Source organism: Molossus molossus, unplaced genomic scaffold (genome assembly GCF_014108415.1).
Source record: "Molossus molossus isolate mMolMol1 unplaced genomic scaffold, mMolMol1.p scaffold_m16_p_13, whole genome shotgun sequence".
Classification (NCBI taxonomy): Eukaryota; Metazoa; Chordata; class Mammalia; order Chiroptera; family Molossidae; genus Molossus; species Molossus molossus.
Window position 1 is genome coordinate 79,682,556 of NW_023425348.1, and position 24,297 is coordinate 79,706,852.

At 37.6% G+C, this 24,297-nt stretch overlaps 1 protein-coding gene and 1 non-coding gene across 3 annotated transcripts in view; one reads left to right on the forward strand and one right to left on the reverse strand.

Annotated features, from left to right (window-relative positions):
* The window catches only part of TTC17 (tetratricopeptide repeat domain 17), a 97,408-nt gene that overhangs the window by 37,573 nt on the left and 35,538 nt on the right, over positions 1-24,297 (forward strand). For both annotated transcript variants that reach the window (XM_036258010.1, XM_036258011.1), the window contains exons 12-17: positions 286-401; positions 558-723; positions 1,864-1,941; positions 2,268-2,492; positions 8,336-8,522; positions 21,909-22,079. In XM_036258010.1, the coding sequence (XP_036113903.1) occupies positions 286-401; positions 558-723; positions 1,864-1,941; positions 2,268-2,492; positions 8,336-8,522; positions 21,909-22,079 (943 nt within the window). The remainder of the gene's footprint in view (positions 1-285; positions 402-557; positions 724-1,863; positions 1,942-2,267; positions 2,493-8,335; positions 8,523-21,908; positions 22,080-24,297) is intronic.
* Positions 12,345-12,451, reverse strand: LOC118629119. The gene has a single exon (XR_004959367.1). It is a non-coding gene; the product is annotated as a U6 spliceosomal RNA (small nuclear RNA).

Genomic DNA, 24,297 nt, shown 5'->3' on the forward strand with positions numbered 1-24,297 from the left:
TTCCCAGAACCCCCAAGCAAGCCTCTCTTTGTGTCTCATTAGCTCATCTGACTTAGGTTTGCCAAACCCTGAACTAGTCTGTGATAAAGCAGGAAGAATTACTGATTTAGACTAATAATCTGCAGTAGAAGAAGATTATAGCATCAACCACAATGTCTACATTTATCTTAAAATATTAAACTATTGCTTAATTATCCTAGTAGATTGTGTTCTTATAAAAGTTCATTTAGCATGTTGAAATATTCATCCCAGAGAAACTGATGAGAAACTTTCTTTCTTTATTAGGACAAACAGAATATTCTGTGGCCCAAAAGAGCAGACTGTGCAGAAAGCTATCCTAGAGTCCCTATTGGCGGGGAATTGCCAACATATTTTCTGCCTCCAGAAAACAAAGGACTCAGGCAAGTGCTGATGGATTTGACAAAGCACTTGATTCTGCATGATTGTCATCTGGCAGTTCTTTGAGAGCACCAGCCTTGGACTTGAAAGGTTAAGTCTTTATCTTGACATCACCCAAACTTTGAAAATATGAATCTTGTTCCTTTTTCTTGTGCCAGGATCCACGAACTCAACAGTGATGATTATTCTTCAGAAGAAGAGGCCCAAACCCCTGACTGTTCCATAACTGACTTCAGAAAAAGCCAGACTCTGTCCTACTTAGTCAAAGAATTAGAGGTCCGCATGGATCTGAAAGCCAAAATGCCAGATGACCATGCACGAAAAGTAAGGCTCACTGAGGCTGGTGTTCATTGCCGTCCATTCTGGGTGACTTCACAAGCCCCTTAGGTGGAACAAAAATTTGATAGAAGGCAGTTGTTGAGCTTTAACTTTATAAAACTGAAGGATAGAGTTAAAGAATTGTTGAAATCCTTAAGAAGTCAGTCATGCTATTGAAAGTGCTTCAGGGCTGCTGTTTGCATGGCCACCGAAGCACTGTTCCTTACACTAAGAAGGCTACAGAGATGAGTAACACAGAACTCTCTGTTGACCTGGTGGAGGCCATTATGACCACTTATGGTTTAGCTTTGCATCCTCCAAGCCTCCAGAAGTTTGTATAAATTGAAAGCTAGAAGATTCTCTTTCCCTGACTTTATCAACTGGGCTTATATGAGATCCTTAGGAGTTTGTATGAATTGGATAGCCACTTTGCAAATATTTTTATAAAGAAGTTCTGTTATGTTGTTTTCTTTAATGCTCTTAGTCATGTATAACTAGGAATGTTTTATCACTGAGTATAAATTCTCTTATTACATACCAGTCCATAGATGCAAATAAAAAAATAACTTTTTACAGACCATCACATTGACCTCGTTTTTAAAATTAATTTTAAAACTGTGAACAGTTACTACTTACATTCAACAAACATTTACTGAGGCAAAAACAGTATGTGCTAGGCACTGTTTGGAGTGCTAGGAATACAAAGATAAATAGACCATGATTCCTCCCTTAGAGTTGCCCACAGTTACAGAAGTGCTGCAAAAATATAATTGAAGATCTGGTGCTTTTTCAGCTAGGAAAGATAGCAGACTTTTATTGCACCAGGTATTGCATGCTGTCATCTTCTGAACAATTTCTCATTTGGTTCTAGGCACATAGGTTAACTTTAATGGGGTATGATAGATCACCTTAATAAGTATATGGGGTATATGTCTCAACAATTTTTAGTTATAGGAAACTAGGGCATATATGTGAACAGGTCACCACCTGTTGGTATGTCGATGACCTGATGTTACATGATTATAAATATCTATTCAAATTAGCTGTTCCTAAGAAGCTCAAGTAGAGACTTATCTATAGAAATTCTTTTCAAATGTCTTTTCTGTTATTTTCAATTGAGTCCGTCTTTTTTTTTTTTGTTTTTAGATTTTGCTTTCCCGTATTAATAACTATACTATCCCAGAAGAAGAAATTGGGTCCTTCTTATTTCATGCTATTAATAAGGTGAGTCACCTGCTTCAGACATCTGAAATTTAAGTGCTTAGTAATTTTAATTAAAAATTAAAATGCATGACCCAGGGTGGTAAACACACAATAGATATGCAGACGATATGTTACAGAATTATATACCTGAAACCTGTATAATTTTAGTAACCAATGTCACCCCAATAAATAAATTAAAAATAAATACAGTAAAAATATAAAAGGTAGAAAGTACCTTTAGCCAAGTGTTCTCTAAAGAGAATAATAATAAAATTCATATATTGAAAGACCTTTTTAGAAAAAATACTGTATTCTTGTTTAACTGAAGTATTTGGGGGTTTTTCCAGCCAAATGCTCCTGTCTGGCTGATACTCAATGAAGCTGGACTCTACTGGAGAGCAGTAGGAAATAGCACTTTTGCTATTGCTTGTCTTCAGAGGGCCTTGAATTTGGCTCCAGTTCAATACCAAGACATTCCTCTTGTGAACTTGGCCAACCTTTTGATACACTATGGCCTTCATCTTGATGCCGCTAAGCTGCTACTTCAAGCTTTGGCCATCAATAGCTCCGAGGTAAGGTTTCATGTTCCCTTATATGCTGTGTGGGGGTTACTCGGATTCAGAATAATTTGCATATTTCTAGAGGGCATGAAACAGCTTTCATTTTATTTTTAATGTGTTTATTTCTCGATTTTAAATGAGTGAAATTTATAATGATACAGTTAATTTTTTTTAGAAATATACACTTAAATAAGAATGACAGCTGCTAAAAATAGAGTCACTTTTTTATGTTAGTCTGAAACATCTGTTTTTTTTTTAATCCTACTCATCACAACATGCACACTGCTTAACATTATACTGTTTTACAACTTGAATTTATAGATCTCTTTATACCAACCTGGCAGAGCACAGGTTAAAGGTTGTTTTGATAGGAATAGAGGTGGAGTGATATTCATGTCTTGAATCTCCCACATGAGTTCCATCACGGCATTGAAGTTAATTATTTCACACTTTCTTTTTTTTTTTTTTATCCTCACGTGAGGATATTTTTCTATTTATCTTCAGATAAAGTGGGAAGGAGGGAGAGAGACAGAGAGAAACATCGATGTGCAAGTGACACATCTGCTGGATGCCTCCTGCACAGCCCCGATCAGGGACGGGGACGAAGCACATCCGAGGTACGTGCCCTTGACCAGAATGGAACCCACGACTCATTGGTCCACAGGCAGAGCATATTTCACACTTTCTAAGATACCACTTATTTTTTTTATATTTTAACATCTCTGAAATAAGGATATATGTTACAATTGATGACATCTTAGGTTTGATGAAATACAGTTATAATAAATATACAATTAAATTTCTTTTATACCTAGTGTCTAAAAGTTTGTAAGTTTTCTACCCAAAAAAACTTTTAGAAGAAGTGCGCATGAATGGTTTAGATTTACTTGAGATGTCTCAGAACTTTGAAATACACAAATTCATAGCTGGATTTTATTTATTTTCAATGATTTTTCTTTTATTAATTTTAGAGAGAGAGGAAGGAGAGAGATAGAAACACTGATGGGAGAGAACATCAATTGGCCACCTCCTGAATGCCCCCCTACTGGGGATCAGGCCCACAGCCTGGGCATGTACCCTGACCGGGAATCGAACCAGCGACCTCTTGGTGCATGGGTCGATGTTCAACCACTGAGCCACACCAGCTGGGCCATAGCTGGATTTTAAGCAAAAGTTTACAGTTGCTATACTATGCAACAGGTCAAGTTGCTAAAGAAATACATCAAATATCTATTGACTGTTTACTGTGTGCCACCTGCAGTGGGAACAGATGCTGAATATGGGATGCGATGAAGTGGGCATCTGGATGGAAGGCCGCATACAGCTGTGTTCCCTGTGATACTTTTCACTTTCTGCTGCCACCAGCCAAGGCCATTAGGCAGTATTCTTCTGAAGGAACGAGAGCTCCTTTAGATATTACTTTCCTTTCTACTTTTGAATATTAAACTAAAATTTCAGTTATTAAAAACTGTGTACTGGCCCTGGCCGGTTTGGCTCAGCGGTTAGAGCATCGGCCTGCGGTCCGGAGAGACCCAGGTTCGGTTCCCGCTAAGGGGATGTACCTCGGTTGCAGTTTGTCCCCGGCCCTGGTTGGTCTTGCGGGTGGCAGCCACTCGATGTGTCCCTTTCATGTCGATGTTTCTCTCTCTCTCTCTCTCTCTTCCTCTCTCTCCCTCCCTCCCTCCCTCCCACTCTATCTGAACAAAAAATGAAAAAAAATCTCCTCGGGTGAGGATTAAAAAAAAAAAAGCATGTTATTTATCTCTTCAAATCTCTGCAGTGGTTCTCCATGTAACTCATAGAAAAAGACAATGATTTATAACAGTATAGAAGATCCTTTGTGAATGTGACTTTGTTTCTTTTTCTTGCCTCATCTTGGTGAGATTAGTCCTTTGCTCATTCTGTTCTAGCCTCACTTGCCTCCTTGCACTTGAACATGCTAGCCATGCTCCCACCTTAGGGCCTTTGCACTTTCTTTCTCTCCACTTGGAATACTTCAGCCACCACCAAGATTTCTTCATAGCTGGCTTCTCCATATCTTTAAAATATTTTACAAATACTAACCTCTCAGTGAGTCCTTCCCTTACTACTCTATTTAATAAAGGATACTCCCACCCTGGAAGGGTAGATCAGTTGGTTAGAGCATCAGCCCAATATTCCAAGGTTTCTGGTTCCATCCCCAGTCAGGGCACTTTTAAGAAACAACCAGTGAATGTATAGATAGGTGGAACAACAAATTAGTGTTTCTTTCTCTCTCTCTCCAAAATCAATAAATAAGCCCTGGCCAGTTTGGCTCAGCGGTTAGAGCGTTGGCCTGCAGAACAGAGAGTCCCAGGTTCAGTTCCCACTATGGGCATCGTACCTTGGTTGCAGTTTGTCCCCGGCCCCAGTTGGGGTCATGTGGGTGGCAACCAGTCAGTGTGTCTCTCATGTATGTGTTCCTCCCTCTCTCCCTCTCGCTCTATCTGAAGATAAATGCCAAAATGTCCTCAGGTGAGGATAAAAATAAACAGACAAACAAACAGTACAATAAAATGACACTGTCTTTCCTACTCTAGTAATACTTGTATCTCTTCCCTGCTGTACTTTTCTCCCTCACATTTTCTTCACAATTGTGTAACATTAGACTGTATGATCCATAAAGGCAGGGATTTATCTTTCTTATTCTCTGCTGTATCCCTCATGTCTAAAACAGTGTCTGGAACATCAGTAATTATTTTTTGGATGAATTGATGGAAATTCATATTTTTTTCCCAAAATGCTTATTAGTTTATCTCAATACAAGATATTTGCACAGCCATCATTCTGGTCCTAGCATAATCACAACACTGTTTTCTTACTCAAAACATAAAGACCATTTTTAAATCAAGGTATGGGATTTTTATTTCTGAGTGTGAACCACTAAGTAATACTTTAAATGTAATTTGAAAACTACTTGGATTAGGCCTCTTTAATCTGGAATATTTTGTATACCTTGGCTTGATTAAGTGAGACATTTCGATGACATAATAACCTGAATCAAAAGCAAATATTTGGATAAGTCATAGATGTTGCTTTTCGTAGGGATATATTGTACAGTTTGAGAATAAAACATTCTTAGATCTTTAAAAGTATTTTATCATAAAATAAGTATAAATGGTTTGTACACAAGCAAATTACAATAAGACTAAGCATAGACGAATTTCAGCTAAAACAATCTAAACTGAATACTTTGGGCTGTTTTTAAAAACAAAGTCCCAACAGATCATTGGAAAATATAAAAACTATTTATAATAGCATCAAAAAATCTGATATTTAGAAATAAATGTAAAGGAAGATGTACAAGATTTCTGTACTGATTACAAAGCATTGTTAAGAGGAAAAAGGCCCAAATAAGTGGGAATGTACATCGTGTTCATGGATTGAAAGATACAATATTAAGATGTAAGTTCTCTCCAAATTGATTTATAGATTCACTTCATAAGTGTTGCTTTTCTCCCAGTAGTTGCATGTATATACGTGTGTAAACTGATAAGTTCAATCTAAAATCTATGTAGAAATGGATCTAGAATAGCCAAATAATTCAGGGGTGTGAAGGAGGAAAAAACAGAGTTGGAAGGCTTATATTACTAGATTTCAGGACTTGATGTAATTAAGTCAGTATGGTATTGTCACAGATATACTCAAATATATCAGTGGAACAACAATAGAAAAATTAGAAATAGGCCCCCATGTATATGGTCACCTGATTTATGACAAAGGCACACCTGTAGTTCAGGGTGAGGTGGCAGGGTAGAGGATAACATCTGTGGTAAAAAAAAAAAAAAAAAAAAATGGACCTTGACTCCTACCTCACATTATACACAAAATTAATTTGAGGTGGGTCATGTACCATAGTGTGAAAGATAAAACAATAAAGCCTCTTTATAAAAACATAGGAGAAAATCTTCATGACCTTACAGTAGGCAAAGATTTCAAAAAGCACTAAGTATAATTAAAGAAGATAAGTATATACATTAAAATTAAAATTTCTGGCCCGGCTGATGTGGCTTCGTGGTTGAGTGTCGACCAATGTACCAAGAGGTCTCCATTTCGATTCCTGGTCAGGCACATGCCCACGTTGTGGGCCCAATCCCCAGTGGGGGGCACGCAGGAGGCGGCCAATTGATGTTCTTTTTCATCAATATTTCTATGTGTCTCCCTCACCCTTCCTCACCCTTCCTCTCCCTTTCTCAATAAAGAAAATTATTTTTAAAAAGTTCTGTTTATCAAAAGATACCATTAAGAGAGTAAAAAGTCAAATCACAAATTGGGAGAAGATGTTTGCACTAAATATTTCCAACAAAGGTCTCATATCATATATATCCTTCAAATCAATAAGGAAAAAATATGGGTGGCTTGTGTGGTTCAGTGGTTGAATGTCGACCCATGCACTAGAAGGTCGTCAGTTCGATTCCCTGTCAGGGCACATGCCCAGGTTGTGGGCCGAATCCCCAATGCAGGGCATACAGGAGGCAGTCATTTGATGTTCTCTCTCAATGATTTCTCTATCTCTCTTTCTCCTTTCCTCTCTCTCTAAAATCAATAAAGAAAAAAAAATTTTTTTTAAATAGGAAAAAGACAACCCAATTTTTTAAAGTGCACTGATTCTTTTTCTTTTTTTAGTATTTTTTCTTTATTGATCTTAGAGAGAGGAAAAGAGAGAGCAAGATAGAAACAGCGATGAGAGAGAACATCGATTGGCCGCCCTCTGCATTCTTCCCACTGGGGATCTGGCCCACAACCTGGGCATGTGCCCTGACCAGGAATTGAACCAGCTACCTCTTGGTGCATGGGTTAGCGCTCAGCCAGTGAGCCACACCAGCTGGGCACAACCCAATTTTTTTAAATGGGGAAAATAGACATTTCAGAATTGAGGATATCCAAATGGCCAGTAAGCACATGAAAAAATATTCGACATCATTACTAATTAAGGAAATGCAAATTAAAACCACAACAAGATGCCACTTCATCATCTCACTAAAACAACTAAGTTAAAAAGACTAGACAATACCAAGTCAGCAAATTCTCATTCTAGCTGGTAGGAGTATAAATTTGTACATCCACTTTGAAAAACTATTTGGTTGTATCTCCTAAAACTAAATATATACCCCCACCTTAAGACCCACTGCTAAGTATATACCCACGGAAAATGAGTACATATGCCTATCAAAAGACATTAACAAGAACATTGATATTAGCTTTATTCATAATAGTCACAAACTGGACACAGTCCAGATCCTGTCAGTAGGAAAATATGTGAACAAACTATAGTGTATTCACATGATGGAACATTATACTTTTTTTTTTTTAATGAACCAATACACAAACAACATTCAATTTCTTGATTCTTAATTTTTGTGTGGAGTGAAAAAAGCTACAAAAGGCTACATATTTTATATACACACAAGAGAACATGCTATTTGATTCCATTTATATGAAGTTTAAGAACAGTCGAAGCTAATCTATGGTGATAGAAGTCACAGCATCACAAGTGGTTACCTCTGGGATAGGGGTTGAGTTGCCCAAGGGAACCTCTCAGGGTATTAGAAACTTTCTAAATGTTTTATATCTTGAAATGAGTGGTGGTAAAGGGATCTGTACATATATAAAAATTCATTGATCTATACACTTAAGACTAGTTTACATTACACACTTTATATATATATTTATATTTGTGTTATACAGTTTAAAATTGGCTGGTGTAAATAAAGTGGACAGTTAGCCATTAACTTTTATGGGGTAACCTGAAAAAAAGCCAAAGACCTATAATGTAAAGATTTTGTAACTCTCAGAAAATATTAATTCATTAACATTTTGCTGATTTTTTTTTCCAGCCCCTGACCTTTTTGAGCCTGGGAAATGCTTACCTTGCTCTGAAGAATATCAGTGGGGCACTTGAGGCCTTTAGACAGGCTTTGAAATTAACTACCAAATGCCCAGAGTGTGAAAGCAGCCTGAAGTTGATTCGCTGTATGCAGTTTTATCCTTTTCTGTACAACATCACCTCTTCTGTTTGCAGTGGTAAGCAGCTGTTCAGTGCTGGCAAAGTAATGAGTTCAACCAGAATTCCTATTCTGATCAGCAGAACAGAAAGTGATTTTCCCGGTTATTCCCAAGGATTTTACATAACTAGTATAATTCTAGATGCATAGGAAATAAGTTATTTATTACTCACGATACGCATGTCTCAGGGTGTGTGGCTTAATTCTCTCCTAGAACCCTAGCTGGGAAAGGCTGACTAAAATAAAGTATATTCAGCTGAGATTAGTAGACTGTGAGATTTTATTTCTTTTCTCCAAATCTCTGATTTTTATAATGACTGATATTTATGTTTAGGGATATTTTTTCTGTCCATGAATTCAATCTGTGTAATAAGATTTGAAATAGTTTTTCTATCCTCCTTCACTGAAGTACAGCCCCTTGCCTTTCAGTGAAGGTGATCCAAACCTTTACTGCACCTCTAAAATAGTCACCTGACATCAGTGGTATGTCTTTGCATTCTTCCACTTTCTTCCCCAGCTACTGTGCATTTATACATATGCACGTGCATACGTGTATCCATCTGGGTCAAACTATTTGAGTTAATACCTAAACTGTTGTAAATTCATCAGTTAGAACTCTCTAAGAGTTTCGTGATGTTTGGTTATTTACTTATTTAACTTCACTACAAGGGAAAAAATGAGTTTGACCTGTATTATGAGAGGTACGGTTTCTGTTTGTGCGGATGCTTAGCACCTCGCCATTGCAGAGCACACAGTGGGCTCCACTGATGTTCCAATTTGACTATAATATTCAAGCAGGAGACTATCTGTTCAGCTCTTTCACTTCAGATATTTAAAAAAAGGAAGTGACACCCACTTGGTTAAGTGACTTGTCTGAAAGATAATCAATAATTATTGGTAGATTTGACACCCAAAACTGTTTTTCCTCATTCCCTGTACTAGACTGCCTTAAGATTTCAGTGCAATGATAGGCAGTAAGTAGCACTTACATTTTTTATATCAGAACCTGGTTTTCTAGTGAAGAAACCAAAAATCTCTCAGCACCATAACTCCAGAGCTTTGCTGTGGAGCAGGGTTGAGTACAATGTAAACTAGAGTTCTTGCATGAATGCTGAAGGTCAAAGACTGTGTTTTAGCAAGGCAGTATAGTGGAGTGGCTAGTGCTAGAGACATGCAGATTCATGTTTGAGCCCTCACTCTGCCATCACCATCCTTCAGTCCCAGTAAAGTCACGTGTCCTCATCTATAAAATGAAAGGCAATAAAAATCTATATCATACACTTTTTGGGAGGTTTCAATGAGATTTTTATAGGTGCTGGGTAAAAATAAGTAGAAATTCATAATGTGTATAAAGTATTCAGAACTTTAACAGTGCAAGTTATGGACTTTTTATCTCCTTACTTAAGCCTAGAAAATGTTTAGTAGGTTACCTAAGGGCAGCCTTATACACAGGGTTTCACTTTTTTCAGTGAGCTACTTATATGTTAATAGAATCTTTTATTTTCTTTGCCTACTATCATCTCCCACTCTCTTGGTTTGTTTCTGTTATTGGGAAGAAGGTTGGTAGTATATAGTGACCCTTTTCTAAAAAGCCTTTTCCTTAGCATTAGTTTTACATGCTTTTGCTTATTAGTATTTCAGTTTCTTGAAAAAAATTTTTAATTTTTTTATTGATTGATTTTAGAGAAAGGAAGGGAGACACAGAGAGACACAGAAAGAGGAACATCAATTTGTTGTTCCACTTATTTATGCATTCATTGGTTGCTTATTATATGGGGTTTGGCTGGAGATCAAACACCCAACCTTGGCATGTCGGGTTGACACTAACCAACTGAGCTACCCAGCCAGGGAAATTTATTCTTAGTTTATGTTACTTATGTCAACAAAGAAAATTCAAGTGTCTTAAAATTTTGTTCCCAGAGCTTAACTTCAACTAGTGCAAGAAACTGATAACTTGAAACAGACCTTTCTTAAATTTGTAGTATCTGATAGCCCAGATTATCCAAAGTATTCTTGGATCCAATACAATAGCATTAAAAGAAAATAATTAGGAAGAGGGAATACTTGTTTAGTTCTTTTAGAAAGAACTCATTGATAAATCATTTTAAAACTGAATAGCCCTTTTTATGTTGTAATTAACTAGTTTAGAAAAGAATCTAACATCTGTTAGCCCTTAAGTAAATATTGATGCCCCCTAATAGAAATGTATGCTATAGCATTTTCTAGGTTTAAAAACTAACTCATTGATGGTACTGAATTAATTTTAGTATTGAATTTTTGTTTGACAGTGTTTCTTGTACTTATTTCCACAGTAATCCTGTTCATTCACAATTGCTTTGCTGAGTTCCAGCTTTGAAAGCTGAAACCTGAAAGAAACAAACATCCATAGAAACCATGAACTTATATTGAAAACCTGAACAATTGCAACTGCTCCAGTTATCTCAGAGCTTTCCTAAACGGTTGATTAAAAATAGACAGAAACCTCTGAATAATGATTAGCATTTCTGGACCTTCAGCTGGTTCTGTGTGCTTTTGCTTTTCCATTTTTGCAGTATTGAAATGAGCTTCATAAGTTATCTTCCTTATCTGACTTATTAGTGTCTGAAGTTTTTATTATGACACTGCAAAGTTTTCAAGAGATTGATAAGGCTCATGATTCCTTTTCTATATAATAATCAAGGAAGTCATTGGTTTTAATTAGACAAGAATTTAAGCTGCCTTTATCCACCCTTTTCCAACCCAAATTTCTTGTGAAAGTCTATTTGAAAAATTACCAATTTAAAACTTTTTAGATAAGCTTTTCAAGATAAAAAAAAATTTAATACTCTTGGAAAACTCTTTTTAAAATAATTTTTCTGACCACTGTTGTTATTCTCCCACAAATAATTTTCTTTAAAGGTTCATATTAGTAACTATTTTTACAGCAACTATAGTATAATATAATGTTTTGGGTAGTATGAACTTAACAGTAAAATTGTAGTCAGTATGTTAACATCAGCAAGTATTTTATTGCTTTTCATATATAATCATGGAATTTTTCACACAGATTTTCAGTTTATGTTTTTTGGAATATCTACACAGGTAATGTATTGTTACCTTTGAATACTGATACATTCCGCTTAAAAATAATCACTATGCTCACAAAATTTTTCTACTTATAAAGACTTTATAGCTTAAAATGTGTCAGTACAGAATTATTTAGCTCATAGTTGTTCCATACTTTTATTAATCTAAAAATTGTTTTATTGACTGCCATTTGTTAAGTACATATGTTCTTATAGCAACTGCTTATCATCTCTCTCTCTCCCTTGAATACCATTTAATAAAACCTTCTCTTTTATAGGTAGTTTTATATTGCCACTATCATTTCAAGGATGCTGGGAAGGATAACTTAATAGATTGACATTTTTGTTGTTGTTAATCCTCATCCAAGGATATTTTTCCATTAATTTTTAGATAGAGTAGAAGAGAGGGAGGGGGAAAGAGAAAGAGAAACATCAATGTGAGAGAGACACATCGATTGGTTGCCTCCTGCACAGCCCTGGTTGGGTTGGGGATCAAACCTGCAATCCAGGTACTTGCCCTTGACTGGGAATCGAATCCTTGACCCTTTGGTCTGTGGGCCAGCACTCCAACCACTGAACCAAACCAGCCAGGGCTAGATTGATTTTGTTTTAATTGCCCATTCTCAAGTTGACTGCAAAAGAGAAGCTAGCACTTCTAGTTTTGATTAAATATTTTATTTCATCAATTTTGAAATATATGCTGTTTTCCACATTTATTGGTTTGTTATTTTACAACTTGATTTAACCTAAGCAAAACTGAATGGGTTGCTTTTTTTTTTAATATGGAACCCTTCATGAGTTTGCATGTTATCCTTGCACAAGGACCATGCTAATCTTCTCTGTATCGGTCACAATTGTATATATGTGCTGCCGAAGCAAGCACTGAATGGGTTGCTTTAACAAACTCATTCTTCAGTAACAACACACTTGGCCCTTTTTAAAATGAAATGGAATCTGTTAAATAAACTTATAATACTTTTAAATCAAAGTAAGCTCTCTGAAATGCTCAACACTTAAAAAAGGACTTTTTTTTAATCCTCACCCAAGGACATTTTTGCATTTATCTTCAGATAGAGTGGGAGGGAGAGAAGGGGGAAGAGAGAGAGAAACATCGATGTGAGAGAGACACATCGACTGGTTCCCACCCACATGACCTCAACTGGGGTCCAGGGACAAACTGCAACCAAGGTACGTGCCCTTAGTGGGAACTGAACCCGGGACTCTCTGGTCCTCAGGCCGATGCTCTAAACACTGAGTCAAACTGGCCAGGGCTAATCTGAAAATATAAAGTCACAGACAATGAAATTTCATAAGGCAATAATTAGTATCTTCTCTAATGACCAAATCAGGAAATAAATTTTAATAAAAATATAAGTAAAATGTAGAAATTGACTCTGTAACATTCATAATAGTGGATTTTGCCAAGCATTTATTTCTCTAAAATATTTTCTAAATACATTCATCCTTCAACTTCACTAGTTTGCAAATTAAAAACTTACATCTCACAAAGATATTTTCCACTACTTAGGCAGTCTACCTTATTCTGTTATGTCTTTGATATGTACAATTATACTTTATTTTTAGTATTCTTCACTCAGTATTTTTTTCTTATGTTAGAAAACATAAGATCAGTGGTAGGTTATATTTATTAGACTTCATTTTCATGAGATGTTTCCAGGTATGCCACTAACAATGGTACTGATATTTAACGAATATAATTAAGCATCAAATCCAGGATTTCTGAACTCTGGGCTTTTTTTAATTCACTGAGACACATGCTCACTTAGAAATTGTTGGCCCAGAACTTTAGAAGTTATGAATAAATGTTATATAGAAGTCAGACTTTAATATCTGGGCATGCTTATAATTTTATGTAAGTTTCTCTCTGTATGTATTTGAAAGCTTTCCCCACTGTAGGAAAAAAATGGAAGAATTTCCAAACCATGTACATGAGCTTTAATATCTGTTCCAGTGTGCAGAAGAATGATCCTGTGTTGTCTTCACAGTGTTTTTTATATTTATAGCATCTATTTACCTAAATCCAATCCCCTGTGTTCTTCAACCTAAATTTCTGTAGATTTTTGTAGCTTAAAGCAGTTTGCATGGAATTCAATTTTTTTTAATCCTCACCCGAGGACATTTTTCCATTTTTTGTTCAGATAGAGTGGGAAGGAGAGAGAGGAAGAGACAGAGAGAGAGAGAATCATCGACATGAAAGGGACACATCAAGTGGCTGCCTCCCGCATGACCAAACCAGGGCCGGGGACAAACTGCAACCGAGGTACGTGCCCTTAGCGGGAACCAAACCCAGTCTCTCTGGACCACAGGCCATCATCGCTCTAACCCGCTGAGCCAAACCCGCCAGGGCTGGAATTCAGATTTTGAAAGAAAAGAAATCTGCATTTTGCTGCCCTCCTGTGGACTATCCAGCATATGCTACCTGCAATTAAGGACTTTTACTTTGTTACATTCTTCATACGAATCAGTGAAGTTATCTGCTTTTAAAAAATAGTCTTAAAGACCCAGTTTTTATAGCATTTTTAATATGCTGCTAGGTAGCTTAACTCCATTTATTTTTGTAAGAAATAAATGTTAATTTATTACAGGTTTGAAAATCCTGAAATGCAGGTGCATCCTGCAACCAAGTATTAAGAATTGAATGAAGTTTATTCACTGCCAGAGTGTGTGGTTGACTCCAGTAGATGTGAATTTAAGCTCACTTATCACTTAAGAACTTTAATATCATTTTGCCTTCTGCAAAGTCAGTGGAAATTGTACCAACCATGATATATGAGGATGCTATGGTGAATAGCCTGTTCTCTTTACCACCAACATCCTGCTTTCCTGGTTCCATGTGTTTGCTTATGTTGTCTTTTGTGGCTTTTCCCCGTAACCCTCTCTCGCCCTCCCATAAAATTCCTAATCTTACTTCAAGGCCCATACTTCAAGGCCCATTTCTGCCCTGTGCTTTACCCGATCCCTTAATTATAAGTAATGTGAAACCAGTCAGTCTGCCTACCCGTGCCTCCCCTTCAGCCCCTGTGACTTGCCATTGTAGTTATTTGTGTACAGGACACAACTCTCCCATAAGATTTCTCTAGCTCATTGAGAACAGGGACAAAACCTTTTTTCATCTTCATACCCTGTCCCCAAAGTCTAGCACATAGAATTACGTAAATAGCAAATTAGCTGATGATATTTCAAGTTTGAATTACTGAAAATACCTAAGAATAAACTGGTATCCACCCACTGTTTACCCAAAATGCTTTTACCAAACCACCACTCTACACTCATATATAAATATAGAGCTTCTATTAAGGTCTGTGGCTCCAACACTAGAGAAGGGAGAAAAGGAATTATGTTCTCTCACTTGTCCACTTGATGCTGACACATCTAATGGATAGTTCGTAATCTTCCACCTCCTACCCATACAGTTTTTAATAAGAGTTACAAACAAATGTCCTTGTTGATCCTCATAAAAATAAATAAAAAAAAATTATGGGTGAATCAGTGAGTCTGAGAAAACCTATTGGATTTTTGTTTCCCCAGCATTCTTGCTTGAAATTTCCCTAGGAAGAAGTAAGCCAGAGATTTAAATTTAATAATACTAATAGCAGCTTTGGCAATTTTCATTCTATTTTAATGTAGTTTCTGCATGGGAACATCTTTCATAGTCAACTTCCAGCGAGTGTTTCAACTCCCTTGTTCAGAGATCTAGTCTGATCTTTCACATTTCTAGAGGAGGAAATACAGCTGCCGCGGATTTGGATTCCGTCCGGAGTTGTCTCTTCCACAGCCTACACGTCATGTGACTGTCTCCGCGGAGGCTGACTCTGCTCCCATGCTTTGTCACTTAAGACCACATGGCATGACAGAGAGGTCAGATTTACAACCAGTTCTCCTTTTTCTCTGAAAGGAGGCAGGAAATACAGGTCTGCAGAAACCAGTGCAGCCTGTGTTCTTAGACAAAGCAGATTCTCCTACCATGTGCGAACAGAGTGTTCCAAGGATAGATTCAGCTCCAGAATTCGCAGTGAAAGGGAAACACACACACACACACTTACTTGTATTTGAGGGTACCACTTCTCATTCTTGCTTTTTCACTTTTAAACTCGCTTTTGACTCATTCACCTTACTAGGAGGAAGTGCCTGTGTAATCCTGAGATTGCTGATTTCAAGTCTTTAATACGGTCTCTTTCCTACCTGACATTACACTTTTAAGGTCAGTTAGTACATAACCATTACTTTGAAACCTGCAAAGAACTTCAGCAGTAATTGCTGAATGAGAACAAGTCTAAGGAACCGTTATTTCTGTGGAAACCATGTCTCTTGTCTTTCCTAAGTAGAGGACAGCACAGGGCAGAGGAATGCCACGGCTTCGCTTATCTCTCGGGTGCAGTCCTTGCCAGCCAGGTCTCACCCAGATTCAAGGAGTTCTGTGTGCTTCTGGCTGCGGTGGTTTCATTAATGTTCTTTCCCAAGAATCCTCTTATAGGAGGACAGTAGTGCATACCTCTATTTTAAAATTTCAGAATAAGGATCTAGACAGAGTAGTTGATTTGCCCAAGTTCATATGGTAAGGCTGCAATTGAGGCAGAATTTAAGTCAATAAATTCCCTCTTGGAAGGAGATATATAGGACTCTGTCACAGCCTCTGGAGATGGAAATCATAAAGATATCTGTTCCCGGAAAGGTTTCTTTCCTCCTAGTATTCTGTGTGGTACCAAGCCCCCACATGCCACCCACAGTTAAATTTTCCTCGCAATATTTTCAAGTAATTCTGCATAGCAGTGGTGAGCAATTAAAAGATACACCTTTGTTCACTTCATGATTTATTTTACTACCTTTTCTAAAAGGCAGATTATCCCACTAGAGAAATATCTATCATGAAATTATGAGGTAGCTAAAATTATAATAAAATAAAACATTCACAATGTGTTTGTAAGTTACCTGTTTACAAAAAAAAATGGTTTTATAGCTGCATAATTTGAGTGCAGTTGAGTAGAAAGGTAATGAGAAAGATACTGCAAAAAGTCGCTCGTGTCTGTGAAGAGGACAATGTTATCTGCGTTTTCCACCCAGGTACCGTATATGTAATTGGATGTACCAGAATGCCTCCTATAGGGTAACTTTTCTTATAGGAAGAAGAAAGGAGACCTTAGAGTATAATACATTCTACTAGAACAGGGATAGTAGGAATATTTTAAGAATATTCTGCTGTTCACAAAGGCCATTTTTCTAGCATCTATTACTTTGCCTTCAACAACATAAATTTTGAATTCTAGTTCCCATTACAAATCAGTTTAATTATTATTTATATGTTAGAAATTCATTATCTATTAGGAAGCACAGGAGTATTGCACTTATTTATTGTGTGGGGGGAATGTGGTAGAGGGAGTAAGATTTGGGAAAAGACAGGAGCAACCTGATGGGAATTGTTGAGCAGCAGAGGTAAGTGTTGCTTTAACTGAATATAGTATCTGTAGTCTGTTTTTATATTGTAAGACAGGGAACTCACGCAGTCTACTAAAATGTCCTTTAAAGAGCACATGGTGGACTGTGAGGCTAATTTCTAAATGTGCTAAAATATTTAGAATTTAGATATACTAACCAGTTTAATATGAAATAAATACTGTTTTTTCTAAAACACTGGTAGAAATTAAGTCCGCATTGCCTCCAGCATCTACATGTGCCCACGTGCACACATACATGCACATGCACACACTTTGGAAGATGAAATTAGGCAAACGCCTTGATAACTTCTAAGAGCCAGTTGCTCATACTAGAGATTCTGAGTTGGCTATAGCTAAAAGGCCTTTGTGGAAAGAGATTGTGTTGGGATAACTCATTCCTTTCAACTTTTGAGGAAGACAACAATGATATAGCAGCTTGCCCTGTGCCAGGCAATGGTCTAATTTAGTCTCAGCAACCCAATGAAATGGATACTATTAGTAAACTTAATTTGCAGATGAGGAAACTGATCCACAGAGAGGTTACAAAGAATTTGCCCTGCTTTATGCAACTAGAAAATAGTAGAAACAGGATTTGAACTCACTTATTAGTCTGGCTACAGCCTGTGCTCTCACCCACTGTGCTCGAATGCTGAAAGACCTACACGAGCCTGTCATTGGCTTTATTTGGCTTGCTCTAGTTACATGGCTCTTAGAAATTTCTGATGCCTCTCAATTTATTTGTGGAATTGCTTTATCTCTTACCAACTTGAGATTCAGAAGGTAAGTATGCTTTTTTAACATGTTACCCAACACTAGTTGGAAAATAAATATTTTTCTTGGACCTTTGTAAACAGAATTAATGTGAGAAGATAGATTTCCTTACCTTAGATGATACAAGTTTCTGAGACTTAGTTTACTCTGAAAACCTGTAGCCATAGGATAAATTGTGCTTTTATCTTTTAGAAGACTTATGCTTTGACAGGTATATTAAATATTTCATTTTCTAGAACACCTTTTTATGATAAGTTAATGTTAATAATCCAATTTATACATATGATATTCTAACCACAGAAAAGGATGTTGATATGTCTAAGATCTCTTAGCAGTTCCAGAATCAGAAATACCCTCCATGGAGTTTTGTGCTTAGTTGATATTGCCTTGTAGTCTCTTACTTCTGAGAAAAACCAAACTGCCAGGATTTGAATTAGATGTTAAATGCTTTGCAAGCAAGTATATAGCATTAAGCACAGAAAAGTGTTCCCATTTTCACCTGGGACCTTGTTATCTAAAGCTTTTCATTTAAATAAATCCTTTTAAAAAGTCATACCTCTCAAGGTTGGTCTAAGCCATAGAATCTCCACATTTTTGCATCAGCAAAAAATAATAGTCATATGCATGGAAGATGACTTGCTACTTTATAGGTAAGTGTCTTTCCATTTTACTTTCTCCAACATTTTCTTGTGTTTCCTTAATGAGAACATCATCTTCACCTCTGTGGGAAGACAAGTAATATTTTTCTGTGTAAGCAACATTTTTTTAGTTCCTCCTTTGAGCTGGGGTAGACCTATACTGTAGTCCAAGGAATGGAAATTTTCATTGTTTCTGAAGTGCTTCCATTCTTCCTCAGACAACTGGAAGAAGTAATTTAAAATTAGGCAATTTGGCTTTCTATTACTAGCCAAGATAATTATGTAAATCATATTTGAATGCTAAAGCAGTCTTTTTGACCGTCACCCTAAGAAACTCAATATTAACAGTTCTAATCTTAAGAGCATATAGTTTTTACTTGAGCATTTTGATTCTGCCTACTTCCAAGAAATATCCAAACATAAATTTCTTATTGTTCTCTTTACTCCCCCACATTCTTCCTGGTCCCCTCCTCCGCCCTCTCTCAGAGATTCTGGCCCCAGTTTCCGGAGCTGGAGGACAAGACGTTCTTAGAATGCGCAAGTTTTGCTTCAAAAGGGTGTCTGGATTTTGAGGTTGTGCAGGACGATTAATTTTCACTTTGGGATCTTGTGTGCATCCTATCTTATAAATTGCTAATAAAGCATTTTAAAGTATTGCAGACATTTAAAAAGATGAAACCAATTAAATTTTTAAAATGGGAAGAAGGGGGAGAGAAAAATAAGAGACACAAAGGTTGGAGAGGGAAGTCGACTTCAAAAAACAGCTAGACTTTCCCTGGTTTCCAGTGTTAAAGCTTTGTCCTTTACTATTGTAACATTAAGTTTTATTCTACCTGTGTCGAGGTGAAACAGCTTTAGAAGCAAATCCACCAAAGCTGGAGGCAGAGAATATTCACTGGAAATAATGTGCATTTTAAAATTATCAGCACATCGTCATCACTACTTCCTCTCTGCTTTTAGTAGCCATGCTTATTTATATCCCAATTAAGAACTGTCTCTTGGCCTGGCCGGGTAGCCCAGTTGGTTAGAGCATCATCCTGATACACCAAGGTTGCAGGTTCAATCCCTGGTCAGGGCACAGAGAAGAATCAACCAATGAGTGTATAAATAAGTGCAACAGCAAGTCAATGTTTCTCCCTCCCATTCTCTAAAATCAGTAACTAAAAATTTTTTAAATGTTTCTCTAGACATTCTTTTAAAAAACTTGTCTCTGAAAAGTATGATGTTCTTCATAGTAGACTTTATGCAATTGGGTATGTAGAGTTATCATTGCTCTGTTTTATTTTAATATTCTATATTTAATTCCCCCTTATTATTTAACCTGCACATACTAGATGGCGAAGACAGAAGCAGAGGCAAATCAGCAACCTCTGTCCTCTCACAGGAGAATGTGGAGAAAGAGCAACTACTATCACTTTTGGCTTCTTTTCTGTTAGCCCTCTGTGGACACAAACACACAGACCACATACCCCCATACCGTCCCTCTCATTGTCTTCCAAACACAGATGAGAATTCCTGTCCTGTCACTTTGCTGAACGCGCTGTCCCTCCCTGCCTAGAGTGCCCTCTACTTTTTCTGCTGCAGCAGTAGCATTGACTAGTGGAAACCCAAGAGGTGCTGTAGTAAGAACTGATTCAAATCCCAGATCTGCCACTACTGTTAAGTTCATTTCACTGAGAATTAGTTCCCTTATCTGTGAAATGAAAATTACTTCACGGGTGTTTTTAAGGAGTATGTAGAAGAAAAAAGACAAAGCATTCAACACATACTGTAGTTTCCCCTTAAGTCCTATCTGTTCTTCAAAATTCAACTTCTGCCTACTCAACACATTCTCTGAAGGCCTTACTTGACACAGCATACTACCTTGTTATTGTTTGCTATCTTGTGTTTACTGTCTTCCCAAGTTGCTTGCAAGTTGCTTGAGAGCTAAAGTTCTTTTGAAACAATGCTATTTCAACATAGCCTCATTGAATATGGTAGCTTCAGATATGTGGTAGAACTGATTCGAATCCGGAGCTGCCGCTTACGGTGTGAGAATGTAGAATTGGAAAATGGAAAGTGACCCAACACATGTAGCCCCCTTACTCTGAACCCAGCGAGATGGGCAAGGTTTCGAGCCCATCGTGTGTCCCTGACACAGTAAGGGAAATGGCGTGAGGAGTACTTTCCTAAATTGTGGCATCTGTAAGGGAGTCATAAAATCCAGAAAGAGACTTGTACATCCACTGCTGCTGAGAGCTTGATTGGGAACATACGTCTCTTCGAGACAACATTCTCTAAAAATAAACTTCTGGAGCATTTTTATTTTTTTTTTTTATTTTTTTTTTTATCCTCACCCGAGGACATTTTTCCATTTTTTGTACAGATAGAGTAGGAGGGAGAGAGAGGAAGAGACAGAGAGAGAGAAACATCGATGTGAAAGGGACACATCGAGTGTCTGCCACCGCACGACCAACCAGGGCCAGGGACAAACTGCAACCGAAGTACGTGCCCTTAGCGGGAACCGAACCCGGTTCTCTCTGGACCGCACGCCGACGCTCTAACCGCTGAGCCAAACCGGCCAGGGCTAAAAATAAACTTCTGGAGCATTTTAAAATGTTCTGGTAAAGGATGGAAATTACTTACACACCCAAAGAGTGATAGGGAAGTTGTAGGCTTCCACTGAACACGTATCTTCAGCCAGTATATACATGGGATACAAGCAAGGAGGAGACATGTTCAGCTCGCCAGGTCACTGCCACATCAGACCCAGCTACCCCTCCCCAGGCTCCTCATCCATATCACAATCCCTAATAACGTCGGAACTCTCCAACTCGCTGGTAAAATTGTAAGAAGTCAGGCCCACTGTAGGTATCACAAAGTGTCAAAAGAGTGCTGTGGTTACATTAAGATCTGACATTTAATGCATAAGTAAATTTTTGTGTCCATAACCAGAACTTGTTTTCCAAAGTAAAGTCACCGTGGTGATACTGCAGTCTTAAACGTGGATGCTCTGCTACTACTATCCCCCTTTAAGTCCTTGGTTTTACAGTTATAATCCTTTATCTTTTGATACATCTTTCATTTTAAGTTATGATACGAAAATGCTACAGTTCTCTGCCATAATTCATCTATCTCCAGATTTATTTAGGTACAAGGCAAACGATGTTTTTGACTTTCAAAGAAATGTTTCATGGTCATTCATTATGAATTGGAATGAGATCTTGGGGCGTGATCTTTGTTGTTACCGTTTTTTTACCCCAAATACTTGGTTCTCACTATAGCCTAGCAGGTGAAACTTGAACTTAGTTCTACATCTTGAGTCATGGTAATGATCTGGCTGTGATCTCTCCAGCTCACTGATTTTGTATGTGCTGCTGGAGAAAGACTGACACTATCGCCTTTTTGCTCTTCTTGATGCTTGGGGACCTCGAGCCGTGGGACCACTACAGAAGAGAGATGTTTCTAATGTGCTGTATCTGTGTCTCTTGTCATTGAGGTCATTGTCATGAGAAAACCCTGGACAACAGCCATGACAAACAGAAATATTTTGACAACTCGCAGTCACTGGATGCTGCTGAAGAAGAGCCCTCTGAGGCAGGAACAGAGGAGGACCCAGTACTCTCTGTTGAGAATTCAGGGAGGGACTCAGATGTCCTTAGACTTGAAAGTAAGTTGATTTGACCTGAGCCATGCTTCTGGGATAAAATCAACTCTCAGGCTTTAAGCTCAGGCTTTTCTCCACTCAGGAGTTTGCTTCCTTCTTTCAGCAGTCGCTTGTTTATTACATTGTAGTTTCGCGCTTCTTTCTTTTTTCTCTGCCTCCCTGTCTTTTGCTAGGACAAATTTGTTTTGTTTATGTACTGCTCCTCTTAATGTCATTAGTCTGTTGAGTAAGTCATTGAAAAAAAGCAAGATAAGTTATATTAATGCTAATCCAACAAAATTTAAAAATTTGGAATAATGGTCATACCTACCAGACCCCCCTCCTAAAATCCCATTTTATGACCACACTTTGAGTTAATTCCATAATTGCCTAAATAAATGACTTGTTTTTAATACTCATCCTACTTAACCAAAATTTACTGCATTTGGAACTATGCACAACTTCCCACTTCTTAAAATGTTCTTCTCCTCTTGGCTTCTGGGATATCACTTGCTCTCGGCTCTCTTCCTGTCTTGAGAACATCTTTTTCTATTTCTTTTACTTCTTTACTTTGCCTCTTATTTGTTGAGTTCACCAGGATCGTAACCTTGGCCTTCTTTTCTTGCTCCTCTGTGTGTTATGTCTTGGTGTTTCACATACCTGGAGTGACTCCACATCTGTCTTTTCAGCTGAGATATTCTCTGCAACTCCAGATCTCATTCCCCTTCTAGAGCTCTCTCTGGGTGTGCCACATGCACTTCCAGCTGAACACGTCCCAACTTGAACTTGTCTTCATTGTCACATTGTCCTATTTCCTGAACTGCTTCTGATGTCTGACTTCCTGGTTTCTGTTAATGGCGCTGCAGCTCACTCAGTCACCACTATATCTGGTCAGTTCCTAAGTCTGGTTGAATCTTATCTTCATCTATTCCTTCTCCCGTCTGAATTCAGACTTTCTTCATTTCTGCCTGGGCTTTTGCATGGCCTCTTAAATAGGTTCCTTATTATCTAGTCTCTTACTTCAATCTATCTAAGAAATAGAGAGGGAAGGAGGGAGGGAATAAGAATGAGTAAAAGAGAGAAATAGTACATGTAATGGTACAAAAGCTAAAAAGCAAAAGTAAACCTTGTCACCAATTTCTTGTGTAAGCAAAGAGTTGTTCCTAAAATAAGATCTGATCAGGTAAGTTGCCTACATTTAAATTTTGCAGTAGCTCTCTATTATTTATAGGGAAAGTCCAAACGTCTTAGAATGGGATATGTGACAGTTTGCCCCTTGATCTTGTCTTTAATGGAACCACCTGCTAGTACTGCACGTGGCCGAAAGTGCAAACCTCTCACCAGTCCCCTCACATCAGTGCTGCCGTGAGCCGCCATGTCTGCACAGGTTGGGAATGGCCCCTGTACTCTGCTTTGCATGAACAACTCCTCTACAGCGCCAAGATCAGCTCAAATGTCATTCGCAAAGGGCTCCAAGCCTTTCGCTGTTCCATCTGCTGTCTTATTTCCACTTTATGTGATGGCACATGTCATGCAACAACAGTCACTTGTATGTCTTGTCTCCCATCAGACTGGGCTTCTTACATACCATGTCCTATATAACTTTATATTTCTGTGTACAGTAAATATTCATCAATATAATAAAATGTGGCATTTGCCTTTGTGTGTAGTTTGGATTAACATATTTAGCAATTACAAAGTCTTGTTTTCTTCTAAGTGGAATTGTATATAAAAAACGATGTCTAAGAGATACAAGCAACACCTCAACGAGAAATTATGACCTTTACCTTTGCAGGTTTAGAAAATTAGTTTCATCATTTCTACCAGAAACTGTTGGGCTTTAAGGAAACTAATACCCATTTACCAACTCAAAAGAAATTGGATCTTAAACTAAACGGCCAGTTTATTCATTTCCAAGGAAGCAACTCCTCTCTGGTGCCTGACAGACTCATGTCTCTTTCTGGCATCAGGCACCCACACAGCCAAACGGACATCAGGAGGTTGCTTGATAAATTCAGTTAACACAAATGAAACTGATTATGTTAAGGGTGTTTTATTCAATTGATAGAAACAGTCCCTATTCCTGTACAGTACAACTCCCTAGTGACCAAAATACTCATGACTTCCACATTAGAGTCTTTGTTCCTAGACAACTCAGAATAAAGCCAATCAAAATCTTTCTGTCTCGCCAATTTCTGAATACATCATCGCTTCAGACAGATTCTAACCTAGCACCTAAGTT